The 14,865-nt window shown below is 50.9% G+C and overlaps 1 protein-coding gene across 16 annotated transcripts in view; it reads left to right on the top strand.

Moving 5' to 3' along the window:
- The first annotated feature begins 3,418 nt into the window (after positions 1-3,418).
- Positions 3,419-14,865, top strand: part of KLHDC4 (kelch domain containing 4) — a 69,525-nt gene continuing 58,078 nt past the window's right edge. For all 16 annotated transcript variants that reach the window (XM_060288510.1, XM_060288498.1, XM_060288508.1 and 13 more), the window contains exons 1-4: positions 3,419-3,570; positions 7,346-7,437; positions 10,103-10,181; positions 10,756-10,854. In XM_060288510.1, coding sequence (XP_060144493.1) covers positions 3,472-3,570; positions 7,346-7,437; positions 10,103-10,181; positions 10,756-10,854 — 369 coding nt within the window. In that variant the 5' untranslated portion in view covers positions 3,419-3,471. The remainder of the gene's footprint in view (positions 3,571-7,345; positions 7,438-10,102; positions 10,182-10,755; positions 10,855-14,865) is intronic.

The raw sequence follows: 14,865 nt of genomic DNA, 5'->3' as shown, positions 1-14,865 counted from the left end.
GAGCACTGAATTCTTGAGATCCCTCAAATCAATGAATTGGATTAGAAATAAATAACAGAAAGATCTCCAAGTGTTTGGAAATTAAACAGCACACTTTGACCCCAAGGAGGAGAAAGTTTTGCTTTCAGCCATGATGGAGCAGAGAGACTGGGTTTCCCCCTTTCCCCTCAGATGTCTATTAAACTGGACAAAATACATGAAACAAAGGTTTTGATGTCACTCCCTCCCTTGCCTTCCCTCTTCCCTTTCTCCCCACATCCTCTCCTTCTGTACTTATTCCCTGCTTCATTTCACAGAGCATTTGAGGAATGTCATCATGTTGATCTCATTAGAAGAAAACCTCCTTGAAGCTGGTGGCTGGGTCTTCTGTTTTCTGTCTCATGTGTCCCGGTACAACATCCCCGCGTTGTGGTAACCAATTCATGTTGTTAAATGAAATGATCGTCAGCCAGTTCAAAACCGCGACCCCACTTTGCAGCACAGAGAATCTCTTAAATTTGTATTTTGCTTTTTACTTTTCTAAGCTTTTTAAATTTCACTTGATTCTCTCAAGAGTTCTGTGTAGTAGGCGGGCGGGTTTAATATGATCACTTTCCAGGTGGGAAAGTACAAAGACCCACTGCATCTATAGCATACTTGGGAGATCTCTCCAATTACACTGATTATTTGTGGTGAGGGTAATTAGATGTTAGGTGCATTGTTAATATTTTTTTCTCTTCTAGATTTCAACTTGAAGACAGCAGAGGGCGCCTGACCACACAAAAGGTACACTCTAAATGTTAATGATATATTAGATTTAAGATTATTCATTAAAGTTTCAAAAACGCGAATTTCACTAAAATAGGACCGTGTACTTCATCTTTCTACTATTTTAGGATCCTGATCTCATTTTAAGTGTTCTTTCTTGGTAATGAGAGTTTCAACCTCATGTAAATCACCATGACACTATTAATTCCAAGAGCCTTCCAACTGAGCTTCAAGATTCTTTCAGATAATAAAAGTACAAAATCCTCCATCTATCAGATCCTTCCAAATCTTCAGCAGGACATAGGCTCCCCCTTCCGTAGCTCTTAAGAGGCGATCAGTGTAATGTGTTGCAGACAGATGCGCTGTGACTGAAGGGCCATCTTACTTCAAGTGTGTTGCCTCCAGGTTACCCAGTATTCTCAGAAAAGTATAAAAGGATTAGGCATGCTCTTAGTCATATTGCACTAGAGGGAAAGTAACGGTTTCTGAGGAGCACTAGTGAGGCTTTCGCCATTTGTAGCTCATTGTTGAAGGCGATTATGTCTGCAGGTTCAGGGGCCAGGGTACTGTGGAATTCTGCAGCTCCCTTCCAATTGGCTTCTAGCTGGTTCTTTTCTCTATCATCTCACGTGTTCTCACATTCTCCTACAATCGGTGCTGGGGACGGCGGCAGCCTGAATCCTATTCCACCTCTCCATCCTCCCCACCCCCCGTGGTTCCCCAAATTTTATTTTTCTTCTTTTTTTTTAAAGATTTATTTATTTTTTTTCCTGTATGCGGGCCTCTCACTGTTGGGGCCTCTCACAGGCTCCGCACGCACAGGCTCAGTGGCCATGGCTCACGGGCCCAGCCGCTCCGCGGCACGTGGGATCCTCCCGGACCGGGACACGAACCCACGTACCCTGCATCGGCAGGCGGACTCTCAACCACTGCGCCACCAGGGAAACCCTAAAGATTTAATTTTTAAATTTATTTTTAGCTGCGTTGGGTCTTCGTTGCTGTGCACGGGCTTTCTCTACTTGTGGCGGGCGGGGCTACTCTTTGCTGTGGTGTGTGGGCTGCTCCTTGTGGTGGCTTCTCTTGTTGCAGAGCACGGGCTCTAGGCGCACGGGCTTCAGTAGTTGTGGCTCAAGGGCTCTAAAGCACAGGCTCAGTAGTTGTGGCGCACGGGCTTAGTTTCTCCGCTGCATGTGGGATCTTCCCGGACCAGGGCTCAAACCCACGTCCACTTCGTCGGCAGGAGGATTCTTGTCTACTGCGCCACCAGGGAAGCCCTATTTTTCTTCTGAAAGGCTAGGTTAATTGACAAGGCTTGGAGTTGGCTGAAAAAGCATTCCTCCCTGGCTGCTCAGAGATTAGTAAGTTGATTGGATCTAAGTTGATTTTGTTACCGATTAGGATTCTTGGACTCCTTAATCAATAAAAATTGGTAAGAGGCCAGAGAAGAAATTCAGGCAAGGCTTTATTGGGACTTGTGCTGCAGCACGAGGCAGCGAAACCAAGTAGCAGGATGCTTTGCTTGCCCCCTGACGGGGGATGGGGGGGGCGAGCTTGTACCTTACATGGGGTGAGGGCAGAGGCGGGTCCACGGGATGGTCCCCAACAGTGGCTTGGGTGGTCTGCCCCCCCCCCCAACTTGGCGGTGCTGAATAGAGGGATTTGCAGTACCTGTGCTTTGCTTCCTGACTCCTCAGAAGTGGCAGTTGGGTCTTTGGTCTTTTTGTATCTTGTTCATAGTTTGCCCCAACTGCCACATGCATGCAGTTTTTTGTTGTTGTTGTTTTTCATGCAGTTATTTTTAATCCCTTAGTTTCTTTGTATTTTGTTTGGACGAGATTTGTCCAGGTGCAAGCACTGCACCAAAAGGTCCCAGGTCTCAGCCTGTCTCAATTTCTTTAAGGCTGAGCCTTGTGGCGGTTCACCCACAAAGTAGGAAAGGAGATTATTTCCTGATTTATGCTTTCCCTTTGCCAAATGTTTGCTTGTGCTTGTCCTTAATTTGTCCTGTTTCCTTGATCACAAGTCCAAAGATGACATCTTCTAAGCAATGAGAAGCGTTTTCACTCTGCTCTGTCCAAACCATAGCATTCCACGTTCTACCTGTGGTTCTTCCCATTTACTAAGTCGTTTGAGTCAAATGCTAGCGGGCAGTTTGGCTTCCCAGACTTGGAACACTGACTGCTTTTGGAGGGGGTGTCATCAGCCCTGCTCGATCATGGAGAAACAAGTCGCCTCACACAGGACACTTAAGGATTCACCTAGAAGGCGGACTGGCAGGGCTGTTTTTCTTGCTGAGCACAGTACCCTCAGCCCCTAACAATATCTGGTGCTCAGGGTCTGCGAATCCTTTAAGTGCATAAGCGTCTCTATGGGGAACGAAGGCACAGCAATCATTTGACTCGTACAAGGGCTCGCGCTGACAAAACGCGGCTCATTTACCAAGTCACCCAACTGGGTCACTGTGCAATGTGCACGCACTAAGCAATATGCGTAAACACGGCAGAAACTTCCGCACAGACAACCAGTAAAACATCCATCCCCGGGCCGAGGCCCGCCCGCTCCGCCCCGCCCCGCCCCGCCCGCTCCGCCCACTCTCTCGGAAACGCGCCGTGGGGGCGGACCGGAAGTGACGCGCTTTCTGCGCGCCGCCTAGCACGTATTTTTTGCGCGCTGCGCGCCGCTCGAGACTTGCAGGCGTCCCGGCATCTCCTCTGACCCGGCGTGATGGGCAAGAAGAGCAAGAAAGAGAAGAAGGGCCGCGGGGCGGAGAAGACGGCCGCCAAGGTGGAGAAGAAGGTGTCCAAGCGCTCGCGGAAGGAGGAGGTGAGCGGGGCCGGAAGGCGGGCTGGCCTCCTTCGTCCCGGGTCTCGTGCGTAGCCGGGCCCCCTGTGCTGGGCGCTGGGAGGGGCCGGGCTGAGCGGGCGCGCCTCTGCAAGCCTCAGCCCTCGGCTTTAAAAGAGGGTACGTGATCCTCGCGGCAGCCCTGAGCAGTGAGCGTCAGTGGAATAAGTAAGTGGAACTGTGGGGTGTTCCAAAAGAGTTCTCTGTGTCTCTCTCCGTCTCTGTCTCTCCTTCTCCCTCCCTCCCCCTCTTACTCTCTCCCCCTCTTTCTCTCTATCTTTAGAAGTGTGTACACATGGATCAGTGCTGAGCTTAGAGGAGAGCTCTCTGCTCTTAATTGACTGTTGTTCACGGGCTCCCTAACCCAGGGCGGTTTATAGTGGTTAATGAGTGTTTGCTGCGTGCCAGGCATTGTGCTCTCTGGGCTTTAATTCTTACAACCAATTGAGTTAGGTAGCTTTGGCGTCCCCATCTGACAGGAAGTCAGAAGCTAACAGGTTACACGCAGCTCAGGGTCACACAGCTGTGAGGTGGCTTGGAGCTGGAATTTGACCGGGTGTCCCTGATCCAGAGCTCTTAACCACATACCCTTGTCCCTTTTCTTCCTAAGGCATTCGTGTCTCCATTTCCTCATCTGTCAAATAATGGGGTTGAACTTTTTCTCTCCCTGTCTCCTATCATTTTTTGGCAGGGGGAGTAAGCGAGTGGTCTTGGGGGACAACTTGGAGTTCTGCCCAGTGCAGAACTCATGTCTCAGATACCTGGTTGACACCTGCAAGTGGCTGTCGCGCAGATTCCTCCCCTTCTAGACTGTCCTATTGAAGCTCCATCTCTTCACCCTGCTGGGGAGACCTACATCACCTGGGCTCACTCCCCTCCAGCCACACAACTCTGTGCTGTGTCTCAGATATGCCACCTTCTTTCTGCACCTCAACCCCAAATACATTCTTCTACACTCGTTCCTTTTCATCTTTCAGCTTGTTGTCACCTTGCAGAGGCTTTCCCAGACTAGGCTGCCTGTGCTACCAGACCTGCCCTGTCCCAGCCCCTCGGCCCCGCGATTGTGATGCTCAGCCGCTTGAGAAGTGCTGCCTTAGAGTGGTAGGAGGGAAGCTTACCTGGCTTCTGGACCTTGTTTTAATCTGGTGAGATTTGTTCAACGTGCGGGCATGGGGAGCGGCTGCTAGATTAACTGGCGAGATGTGGAGGAGGTGGGGGTTGAAGCGAGTCACCCGACAGCCACCGAACCAAAGTTGGGTCCCCTAGCCTGCACGCAGCAAAGCCAACCTACAGACCCTGGGTTGTGGTGAGGGAAACTGCGGGGTTTATTGCAGGTGCTCAGTAAGGAGTCCAGCAGCTGGTGCTCAAAAGACCCGACCTCCTTGAAGGCTTTTAGGGAAGATTTTTAAAGACAGGGTCAGGGAGGGGGTGCTGTGGGCTGTGTGATCAGCTTGTGGACATTCTTCATGTTGGTTGGTGGTGAGGTCATCGGGAGTCAACATCATTAACCTGTTTCCAGCCCGTCTGGGGTCTGCATTCCGGTGGCAGCACGCAGTTAACTTCTTCCACCTGGTGAGGGTTTCCATATCTGCGAAACAGCTCACAGGACATGGCGCAGAGTATCAAATGCAGCTGTTGAGGAGGGACTAAAGGTCCTTGACTTTGAGATCAAACTATTATTATTTTGTCCTCCTTGACTCTTTTTCTTTCTGCATTTTCTCCCTTCTCTGATTAAATTTATTCTTTGGAACTCGGGAAGGCCTAGGAGGCTAAAGTTTTTCTACAGACAAGAGGCAGGCAGAGGACATGTTGGCGGAGGGGGGGGCGGGGGGAGGGGTGCGGTTTCTTGTTCGCGGAAGGCTTCATAGGGTCCTGCTCAGTTACACGACGGCAGAGCCTGTGCTGCTAACTAAGGGGTTGACGAGGCCTGCTCCCAACCAGAGACACCGTGCTCGTGCCTGCCCTCGCGTGACGGGGTTTGATGCTTCCTGCCGGCCTAGCCAGGTGGGTGTCAGTGCCACTCGCCCCAGGACTGATACAGCAGCTCTCCCTCCAGGCCTGCCGCTGCTCGTCGCAGCCACGCCTTCCTCCCACCTTGTTCCCGTCTTCCCTTCTCCCTTTAAGTAAGACAATTTCTCGGGTGAGTGACAGTGGACTGGAAGCTCTGAGCTTACTGAGGCCCCAGCAGTCACTTCTCCACGCACGTCTTCCTGTAAGGGTGCAGCGGTTCAGAACTTATCTTGAGTACCTAATTACACGTAGGAGTAGCAGGATGACAGGTGTTTTTGTGGACTCCTGCGAAGGTGAAAATTGGTAGAGCCAGTTGGGTTCTAATTTGTCAATACCTAGAAAAGTGGAAGCTACAACCTAGCAGTTACCCACCTAAAGGTTTACTTTGGAAAAATTACCCCCAGCTACACAAAGACAGGTACTAGAACGGCCGAGGTAGTATTTCATGTAAAAAAGAACATTTTGGAGTTGACCCAGATGTTCAGCAGCAGCTGGATGGTGCAGAAGCCATGTAGCTCCGCCACCATGATGACGAACGGGTTCAGGGCATCAGAGCTTTCTTTCAGCAGTGTTAAGCAGAAAAGCAAGTTGCAGGGGAATGTTCAGTACGATAACATTTACATGGAATTGAAAAACCTAAAACAACAACGTACGTAGTTTAGGGGTACATAACGTGTAGTAAAAGTATAGAGAGATGGTGTGAGAGTAACGAGCCCTCCGTTCCAGAGAGTGGCTGCCTTCGGGAAGGTGAAGGGGGTACACACGGTGGGGGCGGGGTTGCAGGTGGCTGTTCAGGCCCGGGGGTGTGATGCTCTGAGGAAAGGAGCTGAGAGGAAGCCAGTGCGGCTGGGAGAGTGAGGAGGTGGGGTGGGACGTGAGGCAGGCGAGGGAGGGAGAAGGGTCTGGAAGACCTGCTTTCAGGCCCTGCAGAATGTGGAGCCTGGGAAGGAGAGCCGGGGTAGTGTGAGGTGGGGTGGGGTGGGATGGGAGGAAGGATGGGGGGGACAGATGCCAGGTGTCAGCATGAGCAAAGTGCTGGGCCGAGCATTGAAGAGAAGGATGGGAGACTTTCCCGTGACAGACATCACGCATCACTGCGGGGTGGGCGGCACTACTGTAAATGCAGGGACTGAGGGCGGGAAGACTGAGTGCCAATGCTACCCAGCTGTGCACGGAAATTGGCGCCTTAACATCTAAATTGGTTTCTGCGGTCCTTCTGCGAAGGTGGAGGCCTTCGTACACGGATTGGCTGCAGCTGATAGAGGTCGGGCGCCCACCGCGCAGGCGCCGTTCTAAGCAGACCGACACGTCTGGTTCCTTTGGAGCTTATGTTTTGTTATGTTGGTGGGAGGGAGGTGGCAACAAAATAAATAAGTGAACAAGGAAACATCAGACCCCGCTCTGCAGACAGCAAAGCAGGCTGGTGCGGTAGCCCAGGCCTGGGTTTCCAGGGGTGGCTGAAGGTGTTGGCGTGAAGTTGGGTGGGCTTGTCTGAGAGGAAGGCCTTGGGGGGCGGGGTGAGAGTTTGGAAGGAGATGATGCACATGCCGTGCGCGGGCAGGTCAGGCCCTGAGCATTTGCGCATGTGTCAGGTTCTGTGTGTTTGAAATGGGAGAAACAAGTTGTAATTCACGGATGTGACTGGACCCCGGTCAGGTCAGAGGGCTGGGGAAAGCTGGCCCAGGCATCTGGCCACGTGATGGGGTTTAAGCAAACGTCTCACGTGTGGTGGCTTGTCTGTCTACAGGAGGACCTCGAAGCCCTCATAGCCCACTTCCAGGCTCTCGATGCCAGAAAGACTCGGATCGTGGAGACACCCTGCTCCCCACCTTCTCCAAGGTAAGCAGCACGGACTCTCCAGTGTAGCTTCTGACCTGAAGTCTTCTGGTATAGGTTGGAAAAGTGCTTGAAGTAGGCACTGTGTTTTCATAAGTAACCGGGCACTTGGGACAGTTTCATCATGAAAACCCGCCAGGTCAGCTCCCATAAAACCTTTTTTTCACTTCCGCTTAGGAAGAATGGGAGCGAGGCAGCTCAGCTTCATTGTCGTGGAGAAACCCGGTGAGGAGGTCTCCTGGCTCAGCTGCTCTGCCAGTCAGGGAGGTTGTGTGGGCTGGGTTGCTCGCCACCCGGTGACAGTCTGTGGGCAGTCCGTGAGCTTCTCCTTGCTTCTTAGGTTTCTAAAGGCCCATCACGGTGCGAAACTTAAAATCATGATAGTTTTTTGCTGTGTTCGTTCATAATGCTTTCAAATTCTCGTGTGAAAAGTGTGACCATTAAGCGTAAACTGTCTGTTAGCCATTTTAGGTGGGTTTGTAGTTTATGTGAGGAGCTCCAGCATCTTTTGTAGGATTTGAGACCCTGTGGAAGGAGCAGGCTGTGGGGTTTCTTTTGTTTTTTAAAAAAATAATTAATTAATTTTAGACTGCATTGGGTCTTCGTTGCTATGCGCGGGCTTTCTCTAGTTGCAGAGAGTGGAGGCTACTCTTCTTTGCGGTGTGCAGTCCTCTCATTAAGGTGGCTTCTCTTGTTGCCGAACACAGGCTCTAGGCACGTGGGCTCCAGTAGTTGCACCTCGTGGGCTCAGTAGTTGTGGCTCGCGGACTCTAGAGTGCAGGCTGAGTAGTTGTGGCACACGGGTTTAGTTGCTCTGTAGCATGTGGGATCTTCCCGGACCAGGTCTCGAACCCGTGTCCCCTGCATTGGCAGGTGGATTCTTAACTGCACTACCAGGGAAGCCCCAGGCTGTGGTTTTCACTGGCTTCTTGCTCCTTTCTTCTCGTCCCCTTGGCTCCGGAATGCCAGTTCTCTAATTTGATCCAGGGATTCAGGCTCCATAGTTCTTATACTTGCTCCTGGCAGAGCAGAGGCTGGACACGGAATGCATCAAGCTAGGAGCCCAGGGAGGCTGAGTGACCCTGATAAGGAGATGCCGTGTCCTTTGGAGAAGGGGGAATGCCTTAACTGCACGAGCATCCGGGGCTGTCTTGATCAGTTGAGAAATGATTTGCTTTGTTTCCCTCAGGCCTGAGTGGAGGCCTTGGTCTAGCACGTCAGGAAGGCAGGTGGTAAGAGTGCCCCCTCTGCTTCAGTGGGTGCAGGGCATGGCCCCGAATCCCACGACTTCGCCCCCGGCATGCGATCATTACCTGTTCAGGGTTGGGAGCAGTGTGCTTACCCCTGAGCAGACACAAGCGACTTTGCAACTGCTCCCAAAGTTGCAGATCCTTCTTATTCTTTGGCTCTTAAATTCCGTTAGGAATCTGCTATTCTTTTCCTTGTATTTATCATGTTATCGTTGAGGCCAAGCATAAGACTCACACACGGTAGGTGGACGTTTTCTTCTGAATTGTTGAAGCAGATGAGTCCTTGAGACCTTTGAGGCTTTATCTGTGCAGCCCCCCTGAGGGAATTCACTTAGAATGTGGGTTGACTTTTTTTGGATGACATTTTTCCTAAAGTATGCTGCCCAAAAAGGCCAGGTGTAATGTCACAGTATGATGTGAGACATCGGCAGTTCCATGGGTCAGCTGGGAAGCTTCCTGGCAGAAGGGAGCAGTTGGAGCTGAGATCTCCTGGGATGCAGACGTTTCGGTGGTAACCTTAGTACCTTCTCACCTCCACCTCTCTATCGCATTACGGGGAAAAACCCATGAAAGTTATCAAATTTAAGTGTGTACGTCCCCACGTCTTGGCTCAGAGGTAGTTTAATGGGGACGTGAAGATGAGGTGCTTGGTTGTACCAGAGCCCAGGGGTGCACTATCTTGACTTGAGAGTTTGACTGCAGAGTTTCTCAGCCTATAGAACGTCTCTGTCTACATTAAATCCCCAGGAGAAAAACAGTTTTCAGATTTCCCAGACTTCCCTGACCTTAAAACCCTTTGCCCTTTGAGAAGCGTCCTGTGGGATTAACGTGGTGGAGGGCACCTTGGGGAGTGCCGCTCTAAGGGTTTCTGCAAGAAGGGTATTTTCCCTCTCAGTCACCGGACTCTTCGTTACTTCCTGCTGCAATGGTCAGGACCTACTTACAATCCCCTTATGGCTGTTCCCTTGTCCTCGTGTGTGAAGTAGGTAGAACAGTGTCTGCATTTTCTAGATGGAAGGGGTCTGGGCTGTATATTGAAATGCTTCAATACTGGACCTCTTAGAACAGTTTAGATTGTGATTTCAGAGGATAGACCTTTAAAACAGGACAGTTCTGGAAAATTGGCACATGAATAGGAGCCCCTGGACTTCCCGCTGCTGCTGATTTTCAGCCAAACGCTGTGTGAGTAGCCCCTGCCCTCGTAGGAGACTGAGCCGGGGTGTTAGTGTCTTGACGGTGAGACTGCTTTTAAGGGCGGTGCCTCAGCTTCTGTCCTCAGTGCCAGGCTTCTCTTTCACAGAAGTTTAGGACAGGCATGTCCCTGGTGGGGAAGCCCTCTGCTGGAAAGGAGAACAGCTCTCAGTTTGGGCGTCACGTGGTTTGATTTTGTGTTGAGCTGCTGCTTGTGTCTCTTGCAGGTTAAATGCCTCACTCTCTGCTCATCCTGAGAAAGAAGAATTAATCCTTTTCGGAGGTGAATATTTCAATGGCCAAAAAGTTACGTATATATTTTCTTCTTTCCCTCCAAGTTTTCATGGGTCGCATTTAGAGGAAACTTCATTTTAGGCTGATATCAGATATTCATGGTCCTTGAACTCCCCTCTTGTGTGTCTGCATGTCAGGACTGGCCTGGGCCATGGTCCTTGACAAGCCACCAGGGTCCTTTAGGGACCTTTAGGGTCACGCCTCTTAACTGCCTGCGTGAGGTGGGCCAGTACCCTGCTGTTCTTCCTCATGATGGGTTTCCAGAGGTGTCTGAAAAGGGAAGTGCTGATAAATTGCAGAGCAATTGATAAATTGTAAAACCTGTAATTTTTATTCTTGAGCAGACCAGAAAGCCCTGGGTTTCAGAGCTATAGATGAAACAGTTCCAAAATCCTGAGTTCGCCTTCCCTGTGTGGCGGTCCAGAGATGGTCTTTGTCATTGTGTCATCACCCTGAAGGGTCCAGGGACCAGCCTTAGAAAACACGTTTCCTGGGGAGAGCTAGTGATTGAGATCCTACCTTCCACTTGCTGTCGCTTGTGTGGAAGCACCATTCGTGATGCTAAAGTACCTCTTCCTTTCTGCAGACTTTTGTATATAATGAACTCTACGTCTACAACATCAGGAAGGACGCCTGGACTAAAGTCGAAATCCCCAACCCACCTCCGAGGCGTTGTGCTCACCAGGTACGTGTCCGTATGGCCATCAGCCTCCCCTCCTCTCTCGCTGGGGCTCTGGCTCAGGATTCCACGACAGACCTTTAGAGCTGGTAATGGCGGGCAGCCTGGTATGGAGACGCTGGACCTTGCCCCTGGTCCTCACTCTGCCGCCTCCAACTTGGCCTTGTTTCTGAGCTGCTTCACCCTCAGCCTTCACCTGTGAGGCTGGAGATGAACTCCTGCTCCTGCAGGTGGTGTGAAGCTAGGTAAAAATACCGACGTGGTGCCTGGCGTGGAGCAGTCAGAAAAAGGCTCCTGTATTTGAGTGAGAGAGGCTCCCACAGGCCCAAGATCTGGTGACCAGAGAGATGAAAACAAGAAGACAGAACGGAAGGTGTCAGTGGTTACAGAAAGTAGCTACTGCAGAGTGAAGTGAGTCGTGCCCAGGGACGCTGAGGGAGCAGCGCCAGGTCGGCATGCTTTCAGCTCGTTTCCGCTCACCCCAGCGAGCTCCGTCAGAGCCGATGACTTACCAGGGAAGGAGTCCTGGTTTCATGGTTCCACAGTCGTACGCTCCACGAGGACAGGCATTGGTCTTTCTTGTTCATTATTGTACCCGGGACAGTGTTGGGGCTCAAAAGATAACCTGAAGGAGTGATACCTCGCCAGTGTCAGCCTACTGCGGCACGACTGAAACATCCCTCCACAGTGTGTGGTTCTCTTTTTTCTAATCCTGTGCTCAGAACAGCCTCCCGATTGAAATGGGGTCTGTGAGGGGGAGCTGACTGCCTGAACTGCACGGACGTCTCGTGCATAGCCGGGCTGGCAGGCATTTGGACTGGTTCATCTTCTGGAAGAGAGGCATGCACTGCTTTCTGATATAAAAACTACACCTTAGTAAGGCTAATAAATGGATCTTGGTAAGTTCTAGTGCATTCGCCGGAGCCCTCTCCAGTTCTGAGAATGCATCCACCCCAGGCCTCCAGGCCAAGCACTTAGTCCTGTCCTGTCCCATCCCGGCCCATCCGGTGGGGAGCGCTGTCCGCTCAACGCCTCTCCAGTTCCTGGGCCCCAGGAACGCAGGCTGAGGTGCTTCTTTGATGTTCGTTTTCTTATCCGTTTCAATCAGTTATTAACTCTGTCCCTGAAGAATTAGTGTCACTGAGATTTCTGAGAAAAGTCTCTGAGAGTTTTAAGTAAGTTACTTGGGCAGGCTCCGGTTTGGATGTACATCTTGTGAGTACTTTGTGAGTCTGAGGCTGTAGATGAGGTTGGCTTGCTGTTTACTCTGTGACTTTCACAACAAATCGGGGCTGTGGAAAACAGATAATTGCTTATAAAGTCTTTTGCCTAAAGGTCATTGCAGTTCAGATTCCACTATGTTAAATTCTGAGACATAAAAATTTCCTCATGGGACTTCCCTGGCGGTCCAGTGGTTAAGACTCCGTGCTCCCAACACAGGGGGCCCGGGTCTGATCCCTGGTTAGGGAACTAGATCCCACATGCTGCACCTGAGACCCGGTGCAGCCAAATAAATAGATAAATAAATATTTAAAAAAGTTTTTTCCTCATGATGGACTAGGTTATGAATGTGATGATAGAAGCCATGTTCTTTATCTTGAATCAGTTAGGGGTAAAATGAGTCGAAAGAGAAAGCTTATACGTGGACCCTTCGTTCTGTCTTTTCCCTCTAGATATTTGGGGGGTTATTTTATTTTGTTCATTCATTCATTCGTTCATTTAGCTGTGCTGTGTGGCTTGTGGGATTTTAGTTCCCCAACCAGGGATTGAACCCGTGCTCCCTGCGTTGGGAGCGTGGAGTCTTAACCCGGGACTTCCCTGGCGGTCCAGTGGTTAAGTTATTTTAGCACATAATTTGAGAGTCCAGTGGCCTTTTCTGAAATGAATACAGCCAGTGAGAGAAGGGAAAGGGTCACGAGGCCCGTTGAGGGTGTGCCTGACGACGACCTGTCAGGCCTCACCTGTCAGGCCTTGGCAGGCGCTCCCCTCCCGGCACCCTCCCTTGGGGAGAGTGTTCAGACGCTCCTGCCTGGGTGGGCTGACGGGACTGTTGAGGATTGAGGGGTGGGGGAGTGGGAGGTGCGGGCACAGACGGAGTTCACATTTTGTTACTTGCCTGATGGTTTGTTTCTCCCCAATCAATGACTAACTAAACTCACTTGAAACAAAATGCATTCTCTCATACAGTAGAACAGAAGGTTCCGTATGGTTAAAAAAAAGTCACCTCTGTTCTCATCGGGCTTGGTGCAAGCATGAGCAGTAAGCCGTTTATGTAGAAGAGTTAGTGTTTACAAAATGCCTGTTCCTGAGCGAGCAGAATTGCACTGACAGTGCCCACGTGAGCTGCAGAGAGTGTTTTCCTCCAGCTCAGTCACAGCTTCGTTGCCGTCCATCCGAGAAGGTGTTGCAGACTTGTTCCTTGGGAAAGTCTGAGCATCTTTAACAGGCAAGGCACTCTTGCAGGGCTGGGATGCAGCGGCAAAAAAGACACGTTTGCCGTTCTTGGTGATGCCCCATAGTTTGTGTTTCCTTTGGTCCTGATGGCCTGGCACGCTTTTAGGACTTGGCTTTCACAAAGCTGACCTATGTGGCTGATGTCAGAATCCATTCAGAGTCTGTATGTTGTTTGGACTCCATTGTGCCTTTTTTTTTTTGATCTTTGGAGAGAGAGTTGTGAAGTTAAGGTTTTCTAGACATGATTTTTATTCCAGTTAAGACAACAATACAGAAACCCAAACACCTGGGAAGCATACAGCCTCGTGGGACAAGTAGCAAAGTAGATGCTGGCTAGGACAGCCCTGCCTGGTGTGGGGAGCAGTGCCGTCCTACTTTGGTCTCTGGGAGGTGCTTTGCCTCTGTTAGATCCAGGGAATGTTGGTTGTTTATATGTTTGTTTATTATGTTCATGTTTTCTTCTGAGTCTTTGGACATATTTATAACTTTTCAAGTGTTTGTCTGCTGATTCTCTCATCTGTATCATTTCTGGGTCTCTTTGTATCGACCAACCTTGTTGATGTGGGTCACGTCTTTCTGCTGGAACTGTGTGGTTAGATGATAGACTTTGTGGATGCAAAAGAAGATCTTAGGGAAGCCTGGGCAAGCCCCAAAGCTGAGGTACATCCCTGAGCACTAGGGCAGTTCTTGTCTTTGCAGATTCTCACATGTCTTCGTATTCACAGCATTCCACTGGGGTCTTCATACTCCTTCTCTGTCAACAGTGGTTGTGATGCCTTCTGCAGCTTCAGCCTGGCCCACAAGGAGACAGCGTCCTCAGTCTGTGTCACGCTAGTAAAGTGGGTGGTGTTTGGGACGCCGAGACCCCTCCTGCCGTGAGCATGACGCCATTCAGCAAAGGGCCGCTGGAGGGTTGACTGTCTGCGTTTGTTTTCATTCATCAACAGGTGATGAGTTTCGTTCTGGTAGGTGGCTCAGCCTCGTGCAGATCACCATGAGCCTTTGGAGGCTCTCTGAAGAATGGTAGCTCTATGGCGTGGCCTTGCTGGGGTCTCTAGCGAACGCCCTGGGTATTCAGTGGCACCTATCCCTCTGGTTGGAACTTGTCTGTCTCCGAGCCCCCTGTGAGCTCAGGTCGTTTTCAAGTTTTCAGCCTCACAGTGATGGTCCCCACCGTGTGCCCGGCCTCGGGTGGTCTCAGTCTGCACACGTGCAGCTTAGTGTCTATGGGCTCCCGGGGAACCCAGCCGGACGTCAGGTGCTCGGCCCTGCAAATTCCAGCTGCCTCCGCATCCTGGAGCTCTGGCTTCTGTTTCCTCAGCTCAGCAGGGCCACGAGGGTGTGAAACTGCCTGTGGGGTCGGAGGGCTGACCTTGCCCGTTTACCGTGTCTCAGGGTCACGGTCCTGCACGTCGTGCTGTCTGGCTGTCGTGCTTCATGGGTTTTGTCCAGTTTCCTCCTTGTTTACAGTGGGAGGGCTGGCATGGTGCTGATGGCTGAGCCTGGGCAGAAGTGGAAGTTGTATGCCTGGCCCTATAGTTTGCATCTTCTCTTGAGTAGTAT

Source organism: Globicephala melas, chromosome 19, assembly GCF_963455315.2.
Source record: "Globicephala melas chromosome 19, mGloMel1.2, whole genome shotgun sequence".
NCBI lineage: Eukaryota > Metazoa > Chordata > Mammalia > Artiodactyla > Delphinidae > Globicephala > Globicephala melas.
The sequence above is the reverse complement of the archived record's forward strand: the minus strand, read 5'-3'. Positions and strand labels throughout refer to the sequence as shown.